At 35.4% G+C, this 25,493-nt stretch overlaps 3 protein-coding genes across 4 annotated transcripts in view; 2 read left to right on the top strand and 1 right to left on the bottom strand.

Moving 5' to 3' along the window:
- LOC100376012 (adhesion G protein-coupled receptor G6-like) overlaps window positions 1-9,959 on the top strand; it is a 33,270-nt gene extending 23,311 nt beyond the window's left edge. The window contains exons 8-18 of the mRNA XM_085505656.1: window positions 574-724; window positions 1,497-1,643; window positions 1,876-2,061; window positions 2,999-3,044; window positions 4,828-4,934; window positions 5,285-5,412; window positions 6,246-6,520; window positions 6,799-6,868; window positions 7,072-7,454; window positions 8,066-8,131; window positions 8,894-9,959. Of these exons, the coding sequence (XP_085361782.1) occupies window positions 574-724; window positions 1,497-1,643; window positions 1,876-2,061; window positions 2,999-3,044; window positions 4,828-4,934; window positions 5,285-5,412; window positions 6,246-6,520; window positions 6,799-6,868; window positions 7,072-7,454; window positions 8,066-8,131; window positions 8,894-8,946 (1,612 nt within the window). The 3' untranslated portion in view covers window positions 8,947-9,959. The remainder of the gene's footprint in view (window positions 1-573; window positions 725-1,496; window positions 1,644-1,875; window positions 2,062-2,998; window positions 3,045-4,827; window positions 4,935-5,284; window positions 5,413-6,245; window positions 6,521-6,798; window positions 6,869-7,071; window positions 7,455-8,065; window positions 8,132-8,893) is intronic.
- A 1,193-nt stretch (window positions 9,960-11,152) lies between these two features.
- Window positions 11,153-25,493, top strand: part of LOC100376270 (adhesion G protein-coupled receptor G6-like) — a 79,714-nt gene continuing 65,373 nt past the window's right edge. The window contains exons 1-3 of one of the 2 annotated variants that reach the window (XM_085505654.1): window positions 11,153-11,229; window positions 24,555-24,779; window positions 25,301-25,372. In XM_085505654.1, the coding sequence (XP_085361780.1) occupies window positions 24,598-24,779; window positions 25,301-25,372 (254 nt within the window). In that variant the 5' untranslated portion in view covers window positions 11,153-11,229; window positions 24,555-24,597. Of the gene's footprint in view, window positions 11,230-22,614; window positions 22,664-24,554; window positions 24,780-25,300; window positions 25,373-25,493 lie in introns of those variants that run through there. The other variant, XM_085505655.1, reaches the window with a different exon arrangement.
- LOC102806338 (uncharacterized) lies at window positions 13,790-15,525 on the bottom strand. Its single transcript, XM_006822480.2, has 2 exons — window positions 15,275-15,525; window positions 13,790-15,035 (listed from the first exon to the last, which is right to left on the bottom strand). Exons 1-2 carry the CDS (start codon window positions 15,523-15,525, stop codon window positions 13,790-13,792), a joined length of 1,497 nt encoding a protein of 498 aa, XP_006822543.2.

Genomic DNA, 25,493 nt, shown 5'->3' with positions numbered 1-25,493 from the left:
TCATGCCAATGCAATAATGTTCAAAGTTGCTACTAAACATATGCACCGATTATACATATACATATACATATATATATGTATATGTATATGTATAATCGGTGCATATATATTCTTTTCCGTTTGTCTGGAATGCAGGGTAAACTCTACTCTGATTTATAATTCCAGAGTAACATGTCGGCTCTGCAAATAGAAAACACAATCTTCCTCAAAGCGAACATGCCTACCACTATACCATCGTCAAGGTCTTCTAATGTGTTTTGTAAACTGATCAAATTTCCCTGTGTTGTGAAGTATGTCGAGTGGTCCACTGGCAGTGGATTTTAGTTTTTTACATTACATTGTTTTTTACAATATTGCACTAATACAAATGGATTGTGGATTGGATTGTGATTGTGATTGTGGATTGTGATTATGAGTGTGCTTCAAAACATAGCACTTTAGTACAGCTGAATTCATGGGAGACGCATGTCGATGTGCTATACTAGTAATTCGTAATTTATTTAATTCTATGTGATCATATCTCATTCTATCATCAATGTCATTTCATCAAATATCGTCTTGCATTTGTTTCAGGATGATTGAATCTATTGACCGTTTAGCGATGAGCGTGGAATTACTGAACGAGTCTGCGACGATGGAAACAGAAAACCTCGTGATACACATAGCTAGTATAAACACCAGTGTCTATACCGGTATATCGTTCAGTGTATCAGATAATAATCAGGTCAGTAGATAACATTGTGATATATATAGTTAATCTAAACACCAGTGTGTCTTCCGATACATTTACGTCTATTCTATCGGTTCTATTACTTGAAACGTCTAGCTATGTTTAATAGTTCCTTGCGACAACGATTACCAACTAGTATCTTCTATATATCGTGTATACCGGTATATTGTTCAGGACATCAGATAATGACCAAGTCAGTATAAATATGTAGCGACGTGTAACGGCGTGACGTGTAGTTACATATATGACGCCACAAGGCGTGACAGAAATGATTAGAAGTGATATGCCATATCAGAGGAAACGTTGCATAAATTGACGTGACATGATTTAAAGTGGCGTAACATGGCGTGAAGTGCCCTGTAGTAACATGATATGGTGTGACGTCGCGTTACATGGCTTTACGTATCATATTGTGACCTTAGCCTGAAATTTTGGCGTGAGTGGCGCCCTCGCCCGGCCAAACAGCATCATTCCAACTAACAGTTGGGTTTGCGGAGGGCGAAACTCACGCCACCTTGTCAGGCAAGATGTGAACTGTAACAGACGTGAAATTACAGGACGCGGTGACGTGACATACATGACGTACAGACACGTGACTCTACACCGCGTGACGTGACTTAACATAGCGTGTCGTGACGTTGAGTGATAGGACATGGTGTCTTTAGTTATGAGGTGAAGTGACTTACATACTAACAGTATTCAAAAATGAATATATCGATGATAATTGTAAATGTGTATATTTATATTGTTACGTATTGTTTTCTAGAAGAACCTCGATAATGACAACAGTTCACCAATGGCTAATATGAAATCGTCAATTCAGTTGCCGTCGTCTTTATTGGATGAACACAGTTTTCAAGATGGGTCGTCCAGAGTACAGTTTATATCATATAAATCAAACATGTTCTTTAAGGTGAGGCAGGACAAGTAGTTCAGGTCGGATTGTCTTCAATTCAAAAATAAGAATTTCCGAATACACAACAATCAATCGTTGTTTTCGTGTGTTTGAATTGATTGAATGATTGCATAATATATCCGTATACAATATGTATATAAAATACAAACACTTTATTGTCTTATTCAATAATGTGTACTTTCTGATAACATCTACGTGAAAGAATTACGCTTGTCAACTTTACTTATAGGCTGTAGGCGCAGCGTTGTCTGACGATGTCAACCAGACATTGAATAATGTGACATCTGACTATGACATCAACAATGATACCATACATGGAGTACTGAATGGTGCAGTTATTGGAGCAAGCATTGGAGACCTAATCATCAGTGACTTAGGGGAGCCTATTAAAATCAACCTAACATGGCAAAGAGGAGTGGGTATTATCATGTGAAACATAAATAATAACCCAATAAATATACTAAATTATTACACAGTTATAGGATAGTTATACCAGTTACATACATTAAATACTCTTTGATCTAGTGCTGATTTGCATCTGATCAATATTCAGGAAATTTCATTACGTCTTTCACCCTTATAGACGAAATAATAATAATGTGACGTCATACTGGCAATAACCTGACATGACTTCCGCTTGACTAATTATTAAGGGGGAAGCCTGCCCATAAATGCAAATATTCAGAATTTATTCATTTTGCATTAAAATGTACTCTCGGGCAATCTTAAGTTACTGCCTTAAACAAGTTGGGGTCACCAGCCTAATTTTCGAAAAAAAAATATGGTTGTATTTTAGTAGATAGTGGCCATTTTCCTTAACTTCATGTTGTTGAGATTTCAACTTGAAATTGTAGGCTGGTGACATCGGCTTAAAATATAATATATTGTTAATAATGGTCTACTGTTTGTTGTAATAAATTATTTCAAAAATCTGGATTTTTAAAAAGTGTAAAAAAAATGCAATTGTTCTTTGACATTTTTACATACCAAAGCAATGTAAATAGTTAAGAAATTTATGACCAACTGTCTCAAAAATTATGAACAGCTTTTCAAGCCAAACCTAGATGTGGCATATCTTTCGCGGGTAATGCTTATGACGTAACATGAAACGCGTCTGCTTTACAGCGGTGGGTGCATTTGCCGAGTTGCAAATTCGATTCTCGTATTTTATGTTTATATATTATTTGTGAACGTTTGTTTCTGATTCCACGCGTTTATTGAAATCTATAATATTTTTTATTGAGTGTCATATCTGAAATTATCATCAACGAAATAGTCTCCGATCTACTACTAACCATTTAACCATGATATACTAAGTGTAATTTGAAAATGTAATATTTGTTTTTATTCAGAATCTTGTCAATCCACAGTGTGTGTATTGGAACTATTCTCTCAATGGTGAGTTTTACAATTAGTTGAAATTACATTGACAACACAGGTATGTGTTGTTGACAAGTAAAGTATATGATATACCGTCTAAATTTATAGCAAAACTTATGTCAATGTCTGAGTACGAGGCGCGGAATGTAAATTTATTATTTTGTGTATACTAGAAGAAAACGTACTAATAATTCAAAATTACGTTCGTATTGGAGGCAGTGGCGTGTGTGTTTTAAAATGATGTGTGCATTTTAAAAAAACGGCGTGACTGTGCGTTTTAATGGTATGTGCTTTAAAAAAATCATTTGTGTACATTAAATGACGTGTGAATTAAAAGTGATATGTGTCTTAAAATGACGTGTGTGTTTTACAATTATGTGTATTTAAAAAAAACGTATGTGTTTAAAAATAATGTGTGTTTAAAAAATAACGCGTGTGTAAAAACGATGCGTGTGTTTTAAAACGACGTGTATGTTTAAAAATGACCTGTGTGTTTTTAAAAATGGCGTGTATTTAAAATCGACGTGTGTGCTAAAAAAATGACGTGTGTGATTACAAATAACGTGTGTGTTTTTAAAAACGACGTGTGTTTAAAAACGATGTGTGTGATTAAAAATTGCGTGTGTTAAAAAACGACGTGTGTGTTTAAAAATGATGTGTGTGTTTTTAAAAATGGCGTGTGTTTAAAAACGACGTGTGTGTTAAAAAATGACGTGTGTGTTTAAAAATGACGTGTGTGTTTTTAAAAATGACGTGTGTTTAAAAACGACGTGTGTGTTAAAAAAATGACGTGTGTGATTAAAAATAACGTGTGTGTTTTTAAAAACGACGTGTTTAAAAACGACGTGTGTGATTAAAATGGCGTGTGTTAAAAAACGACGTGTGTGTTTAAAAATGACGTGTGTGTTTTTAAAAATGGCGTGTGTTTAAAAACGACGTGTGTGTTAAAAAATGACGTGTGTGTTTAAAAATGACGTGTGTGTTTTTAAAAATGGCGTGTGTTTAAAAACGACGTGTGTGTTAAAAAAATGACGTGTGTGATTAAAAATAACGTGTGTGTTTTTAAAAACGACGTGTTTAAAAACGACGTGTGTGATTAAAAATGGAGTGTGTTAAAAAACGACGTGTGTGTTTAAAAATGACGTGTGTGTTTTTAAAAATGGCGTGTGTTTAAAAACGACGTGTGTGTTAAAAAATGACGTGTGTGTTTAAAAATGACGTGTGTGTTTTTAAAAATGGCTTGCGTGAGGTCGAATGAAAATTTCGTGTGTGTAAAATGAAAAAAAACGCGTGCACACACACGTCGTTTTTAAACACACGCATCGTTTTTACACACACGTTATTTTTTAAACACACATTATTTTTAAAATACACATGGCATTTTTAAACACACACGTTTTTTTAAATACACATAATTGTAAAACACACACGTCATTTTAAGACACATATCATTTTTAATTCACACGTCATTTTTAAAACACGTTTTTTAAAACACCCACGCCATTTAATGTACACATGACTTTTTAAAGCACATACCATTAAAACGCACAGTCACGCCGTTTTTTTAAATGCACACGTCATTTTAAAACACACACGCCACGGCCTCCAATACGTACGTAATTTTGAATTATTAGTACGTTTTCTTCTAGTATACACAAAATAATAAATTTACATTCCGCGCCTCGTATCTGAGTACAAGTTTTTAATCAAAGGTCGTTGTAATTCGGATAATGATATTGTTTGTCGAGGTTAAGTGCTCTCTCCATGCACTCAACCAACGGTGTTTACATTGCTTTGATAGATGATGTTGGAGGGTGGTCTACAGATGGATGTAATGTATCAGGTCAAAGTTCAAATAATTTCACCACCTGTGAATGTGATCACCTGACTAACTTCGCATTACTTATGGTAAGTACATCGTTAATGAAGCTGTTTTAAGTTCCGCTAATTATTGTTATGGTATAAATAAATTCAATGCAGTGATCGATGACTGATAAATAGGTACCCATTTCAAGATACATAAATATCTAGTATAGTACAGTTAATTGGACGAGTAGTCCAGCTGTTTCGCACTGTAAAAGCTTCACATTCGGATTCCTTTAATTTTACCTCCATAATAGCTCTAAGTTTGGAACCTACCGGCTTTGAAGAGCACTAGTTACTAGCTCCCCCAAAATTTTTTGATTTAAGTCACCTAAAAATGTTATAGCACACATGAATAATTGTTTTAATACAAATAATAACTCTTTCTTTTATAGGATGTTTATAGAACCGCATCTGAGTTTGATGAAGGTCACAAGAAGGCGTTGTCTATCGTATCTTACATCGGATGTGGTATATCTCTGTTCTGTATGCTTCTGACTCTGATCACATTTCTCGCATTCAGGTTTGTATGTCACTTAAATACATTGTATTATTGTTATAGATACATTCACAAAAGAGTAAATTCATTTAAAATCAGTTTCCCGCAGAACGGGGAAAATATGTTATTAAATAGAGAAATCGCAATCACCGAGGTGAGGGGGGTTGCTGTTATGTAGGCAAACATCTTCGTCACATTCAGTGAAGTTCAAATACAAATTGTAATTAAACGTCAAATGGCAGTCCAAAACAGAATTATAAGCATTTAATGTAGTGTCCATGTTTTAATGTATTGCGGTAGTGCGTGGAGACACTCTCTCAATAACACGTCCTCCAGAGCTACTAATGCGTAGTTGCGAGAAGTTACACAGAATAAATGAATAGAGGGGCCGTTGCTCGATGCATAGAATGTGATCACTTAGCATCTCATACAATGATTGTTTGTTTGCGGCACTTATCACAAGTAAGAAATGATAAAATACACCACTGTAACGGTCAACCTACGTGTAGAGGTAGATGGTAGTGTTCTAGCTCTAAATCGTCTAAAACAAGGGACGATTGGTAAATTGCTTCCGTGACGTTTATTCATGATTATGGAAGCCAGTATTCCCAAATGCAGGCCCTGTCGCTGTATTTTGCCAGAGTTTTAGAATGTAGCGTACAGACTACAGAGGGAAAAATGCTTTTTAAGTGAGCGCAACATGAACTTGTGCGCATGCGCAATTACATCTTTGAGAATATGGTAAATGTCACATTGAGCTTAATGTGTCATGATGACATAATGTGATGTGACAGCGTAATGTCTAAAATAGATTTATGAATAATATATATTCTTTTCACTTGCATGTCTTTTTTTAGACGCCTGAGAAAAGACAACCCAACCAAGATACTTATGAATTTGTGTTTTGCAATTTTCATGTCACTATTATTATTTTTGGCCGTTTCATTTTCTGTGGATTTTGTACCAATCATACCCGAGCTTTGTACTACCATGGCTGTATTGTTACACTATTTCTTATTGGCTGTTATGATGTGGATGGCGCTAGAAGCATTCAATATGTATTTATTATTGGTGAAAATATTCAAGACATATATCAGACACTTCATGTTGAAGTTCTGTCTTTTTGGATGGGGTGAGTCACACTTTTTAAATGATCTTTAAGGTATACATATAGTCAGAAAGACACGTCACTCATCGACTTCGTTAACTATATATTTTCGAGTCTTTTCAGCGAGGTGTGTATAACGTGCATATCTCGTACATATAAATGGTGTAATTATTCTTCTTAACAAAAATGTTGTCCATATCGGTTACGTAATAGGTATATAGTGATGGTATATACTCCACTAGACTATACTAGTACACTAGATTAGTTGTACCCATACGACTGAATCGTCCATATCGTTACAGGCACACCCATGGTTATTGTTATGATTACTCTGGCAATTGATATTGATAACTACGGTTACTATAACAACATGTAGGTATCAATTTAAATTTATGTAAATACAATTGTCGATTATGGTTTCAAAAACCCAATTAAATATTGGAATACTTTCGACATTTATTCTCACTAGTACTGCTTTATTATGTTCTTATATGTGTGACTTTATGTAACATTCCTAACTTATACTGTATGTACTGATGTACGGATCACACTTATATGCTTTGTGTACATTTCAGATGTTGGTTATCCAGGTACGCCTTCTTTGCTGCGTTCTTGGCTCCAGTCTGTCTAGTACTCATCTTCAATACAGTGATATATATCCTTGTTGTTCACCAAATATGCAGTCTTAATTCTAAAAATATGTCTACATCAGATCGATATGATAAAGCAGCACAACTTCGTGGATCTGTCAGTTTATTTGTACTGCTTGGTATCACCTGGGCTTTGGCGATACTGGCAATCAGTGAGGCTGGTTTGGTCGTCAATTATTTGTTTGCGATTGCCAATACTCTTCAAGGATTATTTATATTTATATTTTTCTGCGCTTTGAAGAAGGATGTCCAGAAAGAGTGGAGAAACATGTTTTGTTCATGTTGTCATCGTCCATCTGGTTCTGCAGGTTAGTCATGTGTCAAATGAAATTCGTCCTACCCATTACTGCCGTGTGGTGTCGCCCTCCATTTCAATCTCAAAATATAGAGGCATATGTTCAAGATACATACTACACCACTAGTCATTTCATTAATACCAAATATATGAGAATATTAAAGACAATATACAACTGGCTAAGTTTTTCTATATTTTTACACTTCATCTGACTTGAATTATGACTGACAAAAAGCTGAATGGAATTAAAAAATGTGGAACGTGTTCAATAACTCGTGTATGAACAATAATTTTATTAAATATGAGTTTACTTCGTGTAATTTTTTCTCAATACATGCGAAAAAAATCCACAAGGTCGGAACGGGAAGTTTTGTTCATTTAATTTGTTTGCACTTGTTTCATTATTGTATATTCAAGCTTTCAGAATATATGTATATACGTCACATAACTGATACAATTCAGTCTGTTCCACGCCTTGCATTGACTTGGTGTTCTGTGTCATTTAGTATGCTCTTCTGAGCGTTATTTGTGTGAGACCTTAGTTGCCCGTCCTGAAGTCTCACTACTACAGCGCAGATAATGTTATAATTGGACGTTAAGTAAATCTAATTATTTATTTTTCAGAGTCTGGTTCAACCTCTGCAATGAAATATCTTCATCGAGATACAGATAAAACAGATCTCAAATCAGGTATTGGTCTACCTAGTTGAGTGGCATTTTACCAGCGTGACATGCTCAAACACTATATGGTTTTAATCGTACTGTCAATATAAGTGACCAAATCTGTGTGCTCCGGGAATCGAAACGGTAGTAGTAATTGACAATGCTATAACGTATGCAAATCATACGAATACCTTGATTGTAGTTTATTATAACAATAGTGTCTAGTACTTATTCAATACAAGTGATGGGAACATGCTCAATTGGAGGATGAATAATTATATTAGCATTATTCTTGTGACAAATATTCCCGATAATGAATATTATGAAAAAAGGTTAATCAATAATTCAAAATAACCTTGTTGATGATTCTAGAGCTTGGCCTAACTAAAGGTGTAAGCCTCCATGGCCTATTCATGAACGAAAATACCCATAACACCCATAGTCACGTGACAATTTATCCGCCACTATTTCCTGACATCCATTGTATGTTTGCTAATTATAAACCGAAATTGTTCTAAAAAGAATTTCTGAATAGTATATGGTAATGTGACACACACAAAAGTCAGTATCATGGAGCTACGGCATTGCTGCATGTTTGTTTGTACATAATAAATTAATGGTAATTATCGTACGATTTATGATGTATTTTACCAGTGGAGAGTCGGCCTTTTTAAACTGCTTCCTTTACTCGTTCATTTCACATTGTGTATCGTATAACATGTGGTAAGTTTCAATGTTAATATTGTCATTCGTGAATAATAACCTTATGTTTTGTTTTATGTTTTCCAGAGCCTTCAACAGAAAAACATATCTATAACAACAAATCATCGAGCGAGTTTTGAACAATTGAGTGTATTATATCTTCTTAAACACGTGTTATTCTCAATGCAGAATATTGGTCCTATATACTCAGAAATAAATCAATCATAGCCAACTGACAACGGATTTAGATATTATTGATTTTGTGTATTTTAATTTTATCCATATGAAGAATTATAAATAAGTTTAAAATCATGAAAACACTGTGCTTTCCACTTTACATTTAATCACTTTGATATATCCACCCTAGAACCGGTCTAGAGAGTGAACATCCAGGCAGGTTATCGCTAGTGTATTTGACACGTTGTCTTCCACCCTGTCATCTAGTTGAGTATCTATAAACGTGTTGGTCTTCCTAAGGTCGCAATTCACCTCAATGCACTAGACGTTAGGAATCGTCCGAATTCAGACCAGACACACACACACACACACACACAAGGATGATCGAACCGTTTCGTCTGTGCCAGTAGAGCTACTCTACACAGAGTGACCAGGATTGATTTGGTTTGTCTATAGATCACGGAACCGGAATCTGTGGCACAACTTAGTGAAATTGCAATTCTATAAAAAACGCAATCTAATTTCAACTTAACTAAACTGAATTAATTGCAATTCCCTATAGCAATGAAAATTAATTTAAATCATCAACCTTAACCCTAAACGTAATGCAAATCCACGTATTTCATTGAAATTATGCGATATTGTGAAACAAGTGATACAGGCTTCAAACATCATTCTCTGAGACTTGCATGAACTGCTCTGCGATCTCCTGCTTTCAGCGGTGCCCCCAGAATAACAGCATTCCTCTGCAAACTAGACTCCTGTATTTCTTCGTTGTTGTGTAAGTTGCAGAAGCCATTGACTGTCATCTATTTCTACATCCTGGAACTGTGAGTTATCACCAAACACTTCCATAGGCAATCCCCTATTTTAGTGAATTTATTCTTTGATTTTCTCTGTGCGCTGTTTCGTGTAATTGTATTGAAAGGTATTAAAGCCAGGAGCTTTAACTTGGTGTATGTGCATTTCATTTCTAGTACTATTGTCTTGTCTACTTCATTCTAGCAGTGAAAGAACCCCCTGTCCAGTGTGAGTTATGTGGATGACCCTCTAAAACAGGCCTTACACTGTGCAGTGAACATAGGTGCGCTACAATCCATACATTGCGACATCAAATAGTTTTAATTACCGTTGATTTTCCCAGAATCCAATTCGCTATTCTAATGGAAATCACGTGTACGAGTTTTGACCTGGGTACGACGTGAACTAATTACTGATTACCGAGTTAGAGCTTGGTGGCGTCTCAGTTTGTCCTCGTTAATCTATGCAGCAGTCAAATCAGCCACCTTTGTTCATATAAGACCCATATTTCGTGCATGCGTGACGTGACAACCACCGCCCTTTAATATATGTATAGTGATCGTATACCCCAAAGCCAATGACTGACATCGTGTTCCAGATAACTAAATCGGGGAAGTATACCTGTCACATTGATTATTGTGTGAACTCCGAGCACTAACCAACCCGTTCCGTTTTTTGCTTCGCACACTAAACCTGGCCATACAAGTCTTGAGACAATTTATAAGAACAACAAGATTTGACTTGGGAACTCCATTATCAAACAGAATTCTCAGTGTATATACAGTCTTGAAATGGAACATTTTAATTGTAGCCGATAAGCACAGGGTGAGTATTAAATATAAGTACAGCTATATATACGTAATTTGGATTTGACAAATAACCTTAAAATATTTCAGATTACACGTTTTGTGCCACTATTTAAATTTCCGTATACGACAGAAAGATCGTTTTATATTTCGTTTTCTATTTCCGTCCGTCCATGGATTATATGAAAACGTGTATTTCCAATACCAAGAAAAAGAAAAGTCGTTACTACTGACGTGAGACAAACCTAGGCGGGCGGACTGTTTACAGTGTTCAATACATTATCAAACAATATTAAATGTTTGAGTACAAAAAAACAATATTATTAGAATGCTAGTTCTTACATACGCAACTATACGCTATGTGAGCTGTATTGACACATACGATTTGTAACTGGCGTCACACACGGTGCCACGACCTCTGGATAACCCGAATAGTGTTTACAGTTTCTGTTGAGTACTCGACACACTCGACCGACTCTCACACATACGTAGTGTCCCGTGATTCACAGTGCAAGGCAATATATCAGGTGAAAAGAATGGGTTGAATATATTTACAATTTAAATGAGATGACGTCTTATGCGTAGCCAAGTTGTGTACACGTGAACCTGTAACTGCTAGGCAAACTACGCATGAAACTGGTAAGTAAATACAACTAACCTGTTCCGTGTTGGGCGTTGTATATTATAGTCTTTTAATGCAAGTATTTATTGATTTATTTTAGTCAGACTATATATGTCTTCTAAATATTTATCCTAACATCTGACTCGGACGGGAATACGGTATACCCATGTCTCAGGGTCGTTACACTAGAAACCCATCTGTAACTACATTATTCGTGACGATAGCATTTCTGGTTCATTTACGTGAATGTTGCCAATTTATGATCGCTCAGAGCTATTTTCAGTACTAAGATCGTGCCGAAGTGTATTTATTTTGTTTCACTTCCTCTTTCCTATGACTTGCTGGTAGGTGTGTAGAATTTTATTCTACTACGGTATTCAAGAAGCTGCAATAAAACAACCTGACCTACTGACCTTGCTAGCTATTGTTCGACTGTCAAACAGGCCTTGAAAGTAACCTCGTATATCATGGGTAGCTCACAAAACCATTGCATTGCGTAGAAAACGTATGTAGTTGTGGGAGTCCTATATTCTGAAACATAACATCAATGAGTATAATGATTTTATATAAAATGCAAGTAATACAAAAAAATTGTTTTAGTACTATTTTATTCTGTCTTAGCCCCTCCTTTGAATATTTTTATATGGGTTATTTTAGGATAATTTATCGTGGACAATTCCGCCATTTTTTGAAGATAGAGCGATATTGTAACTCAAAAACGATCAAATGAGGTTTGGATTGTTTAGATAGTCTCTGCTTTTGAATAATTATAAGATGTATGTATTTGTTTAACTTGAGAACGACAAGGTATAGGGGAACCCATTGTCAGAAAGATTCAATGCTGTTCAATTCAGACCTATGCCTCAAACTAGAAAAGTCTTTCTGCTGTTCCTAAATTTAAGTTTCCATAATTTCTCTTACATGTAATGATATCATATATATATATATATATATATATATATATATATATATGTATATATATATATATATTATATATATATATATATATATATAAATATTACATATTTTATACGCTACTATGGCTGTGACAGTACATGGAGTGATATCACATATAGACATTACCTATTTTATACGCTACTATGGCTGTGACAGTACATGGAGTGATATCACATATAGACATTACCTATTTTATACGCTACTATGGCTGTAGGAAAAGGTTCGACGTATGTGTGTGTGCGAGAGAGTAAAACAAGGCGATGTTGACTGTTTCAAACCTAAAGAAGCAATGATTTATTTCTCAGTAATACAGAGATAATTAACACATGTTGTTTATACGGTTGAAGTAAACAACTACTACTAATACTAAATATAAAGTCAGACATGAAAGGCGGCATTAAAACTATCTACACATGAACCAGCCATGAACAATATGCGGTAAGAGTCTGTTTGATGGCGGAAGCGTTTGAAATAAAACAACAACTACACAGATTTTCCGACACTCCGGGCCGGCGAGATAATAAACGATCAAAGTGAAAATTAGGAATTAATACAAATATCGAAACAATAACAAGAGAAAATATAACAATTCGAACGTCTACGCGGTAACCCAAGAAAAGTAGTATTAAATTCAATACGTATGTGAATATAAGTACATAGAGAATGTGGAAATTAAAAATATAAACTAAAAATAAACGAATGTATTTAGATACAACAAACGAACTAATGTCAAGCACACTGTTTACAGTACAGTACGATATACAGATTACATATTGTCTTAACTCGAGAGTCTAATAAATTCCTCTGCATTGAGTGCAGCCATTCTTTTTGGACGCGTTGTTTTCACATTGTCTATTATTCGTTGAGTCGCTGAAATTGTATCGCTGACGGACGAACTGTTAAAACTAACATCTTGTACTTCAAGGGGGTACAGTTTTATGATTTTCCTTCCATGGTAGACTAGCTACATATTTGCCATCCCTGGTGCGGGTCAAATTATTTTCTTTGACTTCTTCGAAATCACTCTGACGGGAGTGTTCATTGTGAGAAATACCGATGGCTTCTATCATGATTTATATTTCAGTCAGTTTGACAGTGGTTGTCATGACATATACTGATAAAGGTTAATGACAAGACCAGATGGCGAGCTGGTCGAAATCAACCAAAAACATCTTATGACTCTGCAGTTTTTAAGATACAAGACAGTAGCTGTAATTCTAAACCAATGTTGTTTGCGAGTTTAAAAAAGGTAGTATCTTGGTGGAATGTTAGTGCGAGATTATTACCCCATCAATATTAGTTAGCGTTGACAATGTATAGAAATGTTTTCTTTAGACAGCTTGACGAGTAATTAATTGATTATGATGTGTAAAACTTTCATGTGATTGGTTGTTTGTTGGAAGGCAAGGCCTTGGAGTCTCTTATACTGATTGTAATTGGTTAAGGGGTGACAAGAAATAAAGATGGATTTAATGCTGTCTCGGGTGAAAACCAGGGACTTGGCAGAGAATCGTTTTGGGAACATGAACGAAGCTTGTGTGTGTCTTTTGTCAGCCTAGCGTGGAAACGACCGAATCCCGGTTACCTAAGTGAAAGGTTTTTAACCATCAAAAATACCTATCACACTTCTAAGTCCCAATATCGCGATAAATTGAGTTCGTCGTTAGTACTGTCTACCATAACCTTTAAACACGTGGCGTTCATAACTGATGTATTGTTATGTATGTTGGTCGGTCCAGATAGAAGATAGCCCAATTTCGACTGAACTGCAGTTGGCCCAGGACCCTGAATCACGTTATCTTGCACAATGGACCAATAGTAGTCGGCACCTATCAAAAGCCTTATTTCGAAAGTGTCCTTTTTGACATGAGGTGCGAGTGGTAGTTTTTGTAGATACTCGTATTCAGAAACAGTAACACTCACGTAATTAGTGACTGGAGTGGAAATTCTTGGTACAACCAGGGCGTCAATGGAAACCGGTCCTTGCTTTGTTTGTAGGGTGATATGAACAATAGGTCTTGCTTGAACAGTCGTCTTGTTAGCACCAAATGTAGCGAGATTTAGGTTTTCTGTTCGGCATTTCCGGGTGTCAATCTGAAGTCTGTCCGCTATATCTTGAGTAATAAACGTGCGCTGGGCGCCTTCGTCTAGTAATATGTTGACAGAAGTTCCCTTTCTTGAACTGGAGATAGTCGCAGAGACAGTTTTAAGTAATACTGGACTGGTAGTTGGTGTCAGTTTGACGTATGTGTCTTCAATACCGAAAGTTTGTGATTTCACGGGTGTCTTCTTAGCATTGTCGCAGAGCGTAGAGTGGTGTTTCCCGTGACAGAATTTACAGCGATATTTAGACTTTAGATGGTGTCCTAAGCAATTAAAGCACAATCTGTCTCTTTTCACTATAGCCATACGTTTATCAGGTCCAATTATGACTTCACAAGCATTTGCTGAGTGGGCGGCTTTGCAGTATGCACATTTCATGGGTCTAGGCTTGAAATCGGAAGATCTGTTTGACTTGTATCCAACATGAAAATATGTTGTAGAGGGTGAATATCTTTCAGTGGCGTGTTGTTCATTGAACTGTTCTATTGGATTACCCGCTTGTCTAGCTTGGATTTCTCTGTGTATGGCTTTCTTCAATTCTGTTATCGACCAGGCGTTATTACCATGTTCGCGTGAAATCTGGGTTCTTGTATTTGCAGGCAACTTCTCGAAAATAATCGGAACAAGTAAATCGCCATAGGAATCCTCCTTTTTACCAAGAGATCGCAATCCACGAATGTAGGTTTCTAGATTGTCGTAAAAATTGGTCATACTAGATAAAGAATTATCGGGTGGTTGTAGCTCCCATAATGCCTTCATGTAGCTAGAAATAATTTTACTGTAAAGAGGGTAATTATTCACTGGGTTTTAATTTAGCTTATTTCGCTGACTGGAAAATGCGCTAAATTAAAACCCAGTGAATATGTAAAATTTAGCAAAGAACACATTATCTAAATGACGAAACCGTGAATTTAAAACCCACTGAATATGCCCGAAATGGCAAATCAGTGAAATTTAAACCCAGTGAAAATCAGTCATTTTACAGTATGTGGTTGACCATACCTTTGTTCTAAGAGTGTCAGTGCTTCTGAGTAGTTTGCGTTGGTTAACTGCAGACCTTCGACAGTTCTTGCTGCTTCACCACTTAGTTGTGTAATCAAGTACTGGAATTTTTGGATGTTTTCCAGACTAGAGTCATTATCTACGGACGACCTAAAGGCGTCAATGATCGTGGACCATTTCAGAATGTTACCTTCAAACGTTGGTAACTGTAACTTGGGTAGGTTGTCCGTTCTTGTTGTTCTTGTTGTCATCGAAGTATCGGTGATGTGGGTGTTTCTGTTACCGGTCTTTGTTCAGTGTTTCTCTCTAGAAAGCTTTGAAAACGCACCAAAGTTTCGTTTATCTTGATTCCGTAGTCATCTGCTTCTTCGAATAATTTGGCGTATACTTCATCGTTTTCGGCTTCATCCAGTATTTTGTCATCGCACTCTTGAATGATCTTTAGACGTTACCTTATTATCAAACGCTTCAGCGTGGTATTAAGAATTTGTTTACAGGGTTGGGTGATACCAAGGTGGAAAATGGTTGCACATATGGGGGTAATTCCTGGAATTGCAATAGAGAGGGTTCAGGCAAAAATACAATACATAGTGTTTTCGTGTTTCGTCTGATATTTCTGTGGTATTCTGCTGCTGTAACTAATGCAAGATTTGTTCCGAAATTCAGTGTATTGTGTGCACTCAAGGGTTATTCGTTTTTTGCTGAAAAGACCCCTATTTTTTAATGGCAGATTCGAACTAGGTTCGCTCCCACTGGGAAATATACATTGTCGCTTGAATGAGAGCTAATTAAACACATTTTCCAGACCGGAGAAAGAGTATGTAACAGCTAATTGTAACAGCCTATCACGTGATTTTACTCAGAATGTCAACATGAAAAGAGGCTATTCCATTTTGCCAGGAATAATTGGGAGTAGAATATGTGAAGGATTGTATAAACAGAGATGTGTATACTGAAAAGTAATATCTATCCTTCTTTTGCATCACTGAGCATTTCTTTTTTTAGTATACTTGTTTAAAAATGCTATATTTGCATGATTTGCGATGTTTTTTTTTATTAAAACGACCCCAATGGTTGAATCCCGGGTTTGAAGGAGAATGTAACAGCACACCACATGGTTCGTTTGAATACAATGGTGAAGGGATGGCACGATAGGGCACCGTCCGATCTCGATGGAATGTTTCGAATCAGTCATACGTAGTTTAAATTGAGTTAAAAGTTCCTCCACAGAATTTTGCATTGTCAAACATGCCGTCACAACTGCGGTACTCTACTGACGGAATGACTTTCGTCGACAGCGGTCGTTGATGAGCTGCACGCTACAACTTCGCTTGCGATGTTGCTTGCTAGCCGTGGATTGAATGAATCTTGATTTCCGGTAAAAATGTCGCTCATTTGGCGTTGGTATCTTTATTTGGAACTGGGTAACGCCGCAACTTCGCCAGCAGAAACCTCCTGGTACTTTGATGTTGATGGTCTATGATGAAGCTCATTCAACATACATCAAATCGTAGTATTCCATGTGGTGTACAGCTAATATTAGGGATTTCAGTCACTTGGTTAAAGGGGAACCGCTCAATCCCTTGGATTGCACCAAGTGCTCATGGGCTCATTAACTCCGCCTCGGAAGAAGTGGGTGTGGGCAGCTACCCTTTCAAAAACTACAAAATACGTGAGCAAAACTAAAAGCAAAAAAAAAATAAAAAATACCATGAATTCTAGCTACATATCTTATGGTCATTTTCTGAAAATTGTAACCCATTGCGAGTAGCCGTTTTGACAACACGGTAGAATAAAAATTGAAACATTTGAAAATCCTGGCAAGCGCCGTGAACACGAGCGTGACCTCCAAATTTAACCCGATGTTCTAAATCCAGAGAAGTTTGCTGCGTTTTCCCCGCGTTGGAATGGACCGTACGATGCCACTCAAATCAAGTAGGGGGTGACAGCTATAGAATGAGAGGTGATAGGTGAGAATCGGCCGAAAATTGGCGAAACGGCAATAAAAACAAAAGTTAAACGGCAATTTTCGTATCGACTTAGAACTTTCTGGCATATCTGTCACTCATAATTTGAAAAAATATATATTTTAATAGACAAAAATCTAGGTTTTGTGAGTGTGACATCAATTTAAAGAGTGCGACAAGCCCATTTTAAAAGTGGTACCTCCAACCCGATACTTTGTTTACATGGACTCCATTTTCATGTACGAAGAGAATGTTTCACTCCTTCACTTTTATATACGGCAAAATACGTTTATTTTGTTTTTAACATGTCGAAAATGCAGAGTAAATGCAAAGTAAAACGAATTGTACATGTTAGAGCATTCACAGTTGTAGAATTGAGATGATTCATTGGTTATTTTGATCATTTGAACACTGCTATTACAAGACTGGTAGGAAGTAATAAATTTGGGACGAAAGTATTAACAAAAACAGATTTTGGCTGTTGCCATGGTAGTGGTGGGTCAGGATCGTTTTTCCAATTAGTGATGGTACGACCTACCTGTCAAGTACGAACAAAATCAGCCAAGCCACACACAAAAAATCACAGAAGAGTTAGTTAAAAAGCCATACCTGGTGAACAGTTACTCTAAATTTGGGGTCAACTTTCTCATTGATGAAAAAAGATATCAAAAATTCAAATAGTATCATTGTGCCCACACTCAAGCCGAGTACAATGAGCTATGTCTGAGGTGTTGTATCCTAAATTTGTAGGAGATACATTTAGCTCGAAGCTATCCAAAAATCATTTTTTTACTGTTGCTATGGCAACGATGGACCAACATTTTTTTGCAGATTTTTCCTAATAACTCGGGTGAAGGTGTGACCCACCTTCCATGTTTTAGCGAAATCGGCCAAGCCAAAACAATCACAGAAGAACTTAATACGTGAAAACACTGGAAATCACACACACAATTGATTTGAGGGGCAATCCTATTGGAGCGGATCGCCAATACCATGTTCATTAGCATATTGACCTTGAAAATACCGAAAACATTATTGCATGGGGGATATGCAAATTAGTTTTAGTCAAAATAAGTGACTGCCATTACTGTTGTTCAAATTTCATTTCACTCGGCAAGTATATTCATGTACCCCAAAAGTAAAATATCGCACTTCTAAATATTGTTTATTTCTGCTATGTTTCGAAAACGCTACTCTTGAAAGGACTACTTTATTTACATATGGGGTGTGGAATTACCGATTTCATAGACGAATCAAAATAAACTGCAGTACATATGTAATAATGTGGTATACTTCATTTTCACTGAAAACATTTTTCCCCTGAAATAAATTCCAGTGAAAATGCCATTTACCTCATACTCTATTGAGACACAGCACAGGGAAAATCGGATTCACATGTAATGCTTGAAAACGTTTCAGCGAAAATAAATTAAGTGAAATTCTATGTGACTTCATAAGAGTTGAAAATGAACAAATTATGTGACGCCCGACCCTACCACTTCATACACAATGTAGACTATACCCCCAAGACATCCTTTCACTCTCGGTTTCACCAGTGCATTCTATTTGACTTCAGAAGAAATTGAAATAAACAAATTATATGACAACGCACCTAATTATAATTTCAGCATCTAGTTCAGCACTGATTAAATAAACTACCTCATCTTCATGCCAACTTGAAGTTATCATTCATTGCCTACACCAGTGACTTCAAAATACATGTTTCAATCCCAGGAATTTCACTTGCTATTAATTGCATGGGACTGCCAGTCTTTCATGATTTTCTATTGTAATATCAATTTTGCGATTACTCTGACCATGAAGCTGTAACCACAGATCGTCTAGGTGATCTTTGTATAAGCACCGGTTAGGCATGAACTATGCATGTGAAGCCAGCCGAGAGGTATATTCAATCCTATAGATTTCTCATTGTTTGGTAACTATTTGCTGCAAATGCAACAAAAATCAATATAAAAATATTACCCACACAGCATTCTACAGGTTACTTGTATCTTGTATTGTTGCAGTCATCAAATCTTTATCGGATGTCAGGAATTCGTCTTTTTGCATGAGTTCTTCGGCTTTGTGAATCTGTTTGGTCATCTATCCTCTGTTGCCCTTACGCTTCTTGCTTGCTTTCTGGCCGTCAGTTTCTGCCAGTTTCTCTGTTTCAGTTCAAGATCCTGGTCTCGGCACCAAAAAAAAAAATTCTAATGTAGGAAAAGGTTCGACGTATGTGTGTGCGAGAGAGTAAAACAAGGCGATGTTGACTGTTTCCAACCTAAAGAAGGACTGATTTATTTCTCAGTAATACAGAGATAATTAACACGTGTTGTTTATACAGTTGATGTAAACAACTACTACTAATATAAAGTCAGACATGAAAGGCGGCATTAAAACTATCTACACACAGGATGTTGCGTAATCCATCTACTAATACCAGCCATGAACAATATGCGGTAAGAGTCTGTTTGATGGCGGCAGTGTTTGAGATAACTACACAGATTTTCCGACAATGGCTGTGACAGTACATGTAGTGATATCACATATAAATATTACATATTTTATACACTACTATAGCTGTGACAGTACATGTAGTGATATCACATATAGATATTACATATTTTATACACTACTATGGCTGTGACAGTACATGTAGTGATATCACATATACATATTACATATTTTATACGCTACTATGGCTGTGACAGTACATGGAGTGATATCACATATAGATATTACATATTTTAAACGCTACTATGGCTGTGACAGTACATGTAGTGATATCACATATAGATATTACATATTTTATACGCTACTATGGCTGTGACAGTACATGTAGTGATATCACATATACATATTACATATTTTATACGCTACTATGGCTGTGACAGTACATGTAGTGATATCACATATATATATTACATATTTTATACGCTACTATGGCTCTGACAGTACATGTAGTGATATCACATATAGATATTACACATTTTATACGCTACTATGGCTCTGACAGTACATGTAGTGATATCACATATAGATATTACATAGTGTATACGCTACTATGGCTGTGACAGTACATGTAGTGATATCACATATAGATATTACATATTTTATACGCTACTATGGCTGTGACAGTACATGTAGTGATATCACATATAAATATTACATATTTTATACGCTACTATGGCTGTGACAGTACATGTAGTGATATCACATATAGATATTACATATTGTATACGCTACTATGGCTGTGACAGTACATGTAGTGATATCACATATAGATATTACATATTGTATACGCTACTATGGCTGTGACAGTACATGTAGTGATATCACATATAAATATTACATATTTTATACGCTACTATGGCTGTGACAGTACATGTAGTGATATCACATATAGATATTACATATTTTATACGCTACTATGGCTGTGACAGTACATGTAGTGATATCACATAGTGTATACGCTACTATGGCTGTGACAGTACATGTAATGATATCACATATAGATATTACATATTTTATACGCTACTATGGCTGTGACAGTACATATAGTGATATCACATATAGATATTACATATTTTATACGCTACTGTGGCTGTGACAGTACATGTAGTGATATCACATATAGATATTACATAGTGTATACGCTACTATGGCTGTGACAGTACATGGAGTGTTATCACATATAGATATTACATATTGTATACGCTACTATGGCTGTGACAGTACATATAGTGATATCACATATAAATATTACATATTTTATACGCTACTATGGCTGTGACAGTACATATAGTGATATCACATATAGATATTACATATTGTATACGCTACTATGGCTGTGACAGTACATGTAGTGATATCACATATAGATATTACATATTTGATACGCTACTATGGCTGTGACAGTACATGTAGTGATATCACATATACATATTACATATTGTATACGCTAATATGGCTGTGACAGTACATGTAGTGATATCACATATAGATATTACATATTGTATACGCTACTATGGCTGTGACAGTACATGTAGTCATATCACATATAGATATTACATATTTGATACGCTACTATGGCTGTGACAGTACATATAGTGATATCACATATAGATATTACATATTTTATACGCTACTGTGGCTGTGACAGTACATGCAGTGATATCACATATAGATATTACATATTTTACACGCTACTATGGCTGTGACAGTACATGCAGTGATATCACATATAGATATTACATATTTTATACACTACTATGGCTGTGACAGTACATTGAGTGTTATCACATATAGATATTACATATTGTATACGCTACTATGGCTGTGACAGTACATATAGTGATATCACATATAAATATTACATATTTTATACGCTACTATGGCTGTGACAGTACATATAGTGATATCACATATAGATATTACATATTGTATACGCTACTATGGCTGTGACAGTACATGTAGTGATATCACATATAGATATTACATATTTGATACGCTACTATGGCTGTGACAGTACATGTAGTGATATCACATATAGATATTACATATTGTATACGCTACTATGGCTGTGACAGTACATGTAGTGATATCACATATAGATATTACATATTGTATACGCTACTATGGCTGTGACAGTACATGTAGTGATATCACATATAGATATTACATATTGTATACGCTACTATGGCTGTGACAGTACATGTAGTGATATCACATATAGATATTACATATTTGATACGCTACTATGGCTGTGACAGTACATATAGTGATATCACATATAGATATTACATATTTTATACGCTACTATGGCTGTGACAGTACAAGTAGTGATATCACATATACATATTACATAATTTATACATAGTGTGTACATACAAATTAGAACATTTTTGATTTTTTTAATTGAAAAAAAATAATGGTAACGTAGGTGTATTAGTATCATCCTGCAACATCGTTTGGTTGTTGTTTTTCATGCCTATAAGTAGGGCAGAATGATGTTCTTCAGAGCAGTATTTAGAGAGGGAAATATATATATTCGATGGCAACCATCTGTTCCATTAAATGCTATCTATACTTGCGAATATATGTCAAGATGAATGCATGATTCAAGCAAGTTACAATTACAACTGAGCAATATGTTTATACAAACTTACATATAATGCATTGATTGGAGTATCTTCTATCGTGTTTTTCTGCTTATCGCAGTGACCAAAACCGCCACATGAAACGTGCAGTGGAGACCTTGAATATTAACATATAAATACATCATCAGGCATTTCAATCTAAAACAAAATGTCTTCTTTTAATACACAGAGATAAGGTCATCTTACAAATTATTTCTTTTATTACATTAGAATAGAAGACATACTTCACCTGACCCATGCTTCAAGAGTAGAACACGGCTCAGGTTGAAACAGAGTTCCAGGAAATGATGAATATATGAAAGGATATTTTTTATTAGTTTACAATTTATCACTACATACATTTCAAGATTCATCACACAATTTCATCCCACTGATCTTGTGAATAAGTAAAATGTCTGCCTTATTTGATACATATTCAAAAACGCAAACTTTTTCTTGAGCATATTAGTGATACAATAAATAGTGAACGAAGAGAACAATGTCGATTACCATAGTATATCACTTCTATAAAACAGGAAACAGAAATAGGGTTAATCTTTACGAATCTGTGAACTTCTGAAACGCTATTCAAAGAGTAACGTTTAGTACCAATTTTCTGTAATTTTGTCAGTTTTGAAACGTACAATATTATCCCATACAATAGGTGGTTTTCCGTACAACTGCGAGATCTCGCGAGATGCATAAAAGACGCGCGTCGAACGTCTGGTGCAAAAATCGAACGATTTGATTTTCAACTCGAATTTCTTTATTTCGTAGCTCACATCGACCGGCCGATCTTTGACAGAGGAATATTGCATTCGAATATCTTCTTTTAATTGAAATTGTCTATCATCAAATGTGTCTATCATCAAATATTGACATGGAAATGTTCCCCAAAATACTTTCGCGTTTGTCGAATCCCACGCGATGTTTGACGCCACTACGACGCTATGACCTTTGTTTGTCCTGTTTTTACGTTCGATTTCACGCATAACGCGTGATTCTCGCAGTGAACGGAAAATGGTCTATTTCTAAGACCACATTACCACGATAGTTACAGTGATTCCACAATATCATGAAACCATAACACTCAGTGAAATTATAAACAAAATAAGAAGTAATCAATAGATTTTTAAAAAACGTGTAATTGGCATACAATTTTAACGATTATGATAACAATATACGTGGGACAAAGTACATTTGTACACATGAATAGGTTAATGTGTGCAGTAGTATAATTACATTAGTGTATATATATACACCGTACAAAAGTGATAAACTATCACACTTTCCTATAAAATTGTGTTAACTAATAATGTCATTGCAGCACAACATCAATATCGTGATCAATCGTATGCATATGCACCCAATGGAGTTCTCGTATTATGATGTAATGTTTTTATATTCTCAACCATAATATAAAACTTATGCTATCCTTGAATTTTATCTGTTGACACTGAAAAAAGTATTATCATATTGTGTTCAACATGTATGCCCAATTTCATGTATAACGTATACACCTTTCCACTATGTCAACATACATTATAATAATGTCTTTTAATTACTCACTGAACCAGTACCACATATAGACATATTTATACTACCAAATACCTGAATAGCACAGACAGTGCAACAGGATCCCTCAGCTAAAAATCCGTATAAAAGTCTTTATTCATACACGCATATACCATAGTATGATGGTGTTGATGATGTCATTCTAAAGGTGTTGCTTCTAAACATAAATACTCCATCCCTCTCTGCTATCGAGTCACCCCTCACAGTCACAGGTCATAGCATGTAAAGCTCACTCCAATGAAAGGTTTGGCAGCATACAAAGAGACACCATTTCTGTTATAATATCCTAACCTAACAATCAACCCAATAAGTAACATCCTTTTTTGTAAATCAATGTATTTTACTTGCGTTGTCTACGTTGCTATGGGCTCATTATCGAACAAGACGCGCTACGGCAACCACTACCTGATATTTAGTATTAACACTATACCACATAAGAGACATAAAAGAAACGTTCATCATACTTATTTCTCACAACATTGAAGACGCCAAATTTAAATATAATATTCCGCATATAAATAAAAATTAGGTAAATATCTGTAGAATTGCGTATGCACGTGGTGGTCTGAATGTATATTTGACTATTGACTTTGTTCACAGACGAGTTTTAATCGGATGACGGAGATATGAAGAGAGAATCAAAATGATTCATCTACACTGGCAACAAGGAGTTATTTTCATTATAGTGACTATATACACATTCACGAGAACTGAACTCACTGCATGCAATTATACTTCGTTGACACCAAATGGACTAAAGGTGAATTGTAGCGGTCTGGGATTAGATGAATTTCCTTCTAATCTGCCGAATGATACTGTCATTTTGTAAGTACAAGTTGTGTAGAGTATAGTTATCTATATATTAAATAAAAGGGAACTCTTGATAAACCGAAGTATTGTCAATGTAGGATGTTACGCTGGAACCAAAACATTGTTAATTTCAAAGTTGATGCGCAAACTTTATCCAATTTATCTAATATACAACAATACACTGTGTATAGTTTCTGGATAACGAGACAAGCAACCAAAAATCCATGAATATTTTTTTATTCTACGGCTGATTTTTAAATTGTACAATTTTATTTAATTCTGATGGCCGAAATTTGGTTGCATGAGGCAATTAAAATTTTAGTATTGAGTTATATAATTCATATATGTGGTTAATTGGCATCACGTAAACTTCTTGCTGGTAGTGAAATGGAACATGCAAATCCAAGCACGAATAAGGGGTTACTTTCGAATATCAATTGCTGAACATATGGTATGCATAACTTGAATATACTGTATAAGTCCAGTGTCAAGTGCAATTGTCTGTTTTAAACTGTCTGTTTTTGTTGTGTCTGCAGAGATTTGAAAAATAATAATTTAACTACAATGAGCTTTGCTGACTTGTTTCCATTGAAAAATCTAACAGAGATGTAAGTACAACAGAATATAATTGAGATATACACATTGTTACATAGTAAAATACATAATCTAACATAGATGCAAGTACAACACAATATAATTGAGATATACACATTGTTACACAGTAAAACA

Source organism: Saccoglossus kowalevskii, chromosome 11, assembly GCF_978046115.1.
Source record: "Saccoglossus kowalevskii chromosome 11, keSacKowa6.1, whole genome shotgun sequence".
Taxonomy (NCBI): domain Eukaryota; kingdom Metazoa; phylum Hemichordata; class Enteropneusta; family Harrimaniidae; genus Saccoglossus; species Saccoglossus kowalevskii.
Note: the sequence above shows the minus strand (reverse complement) of the source record. Positions and strands in the feature narration are given on the sequence as shown.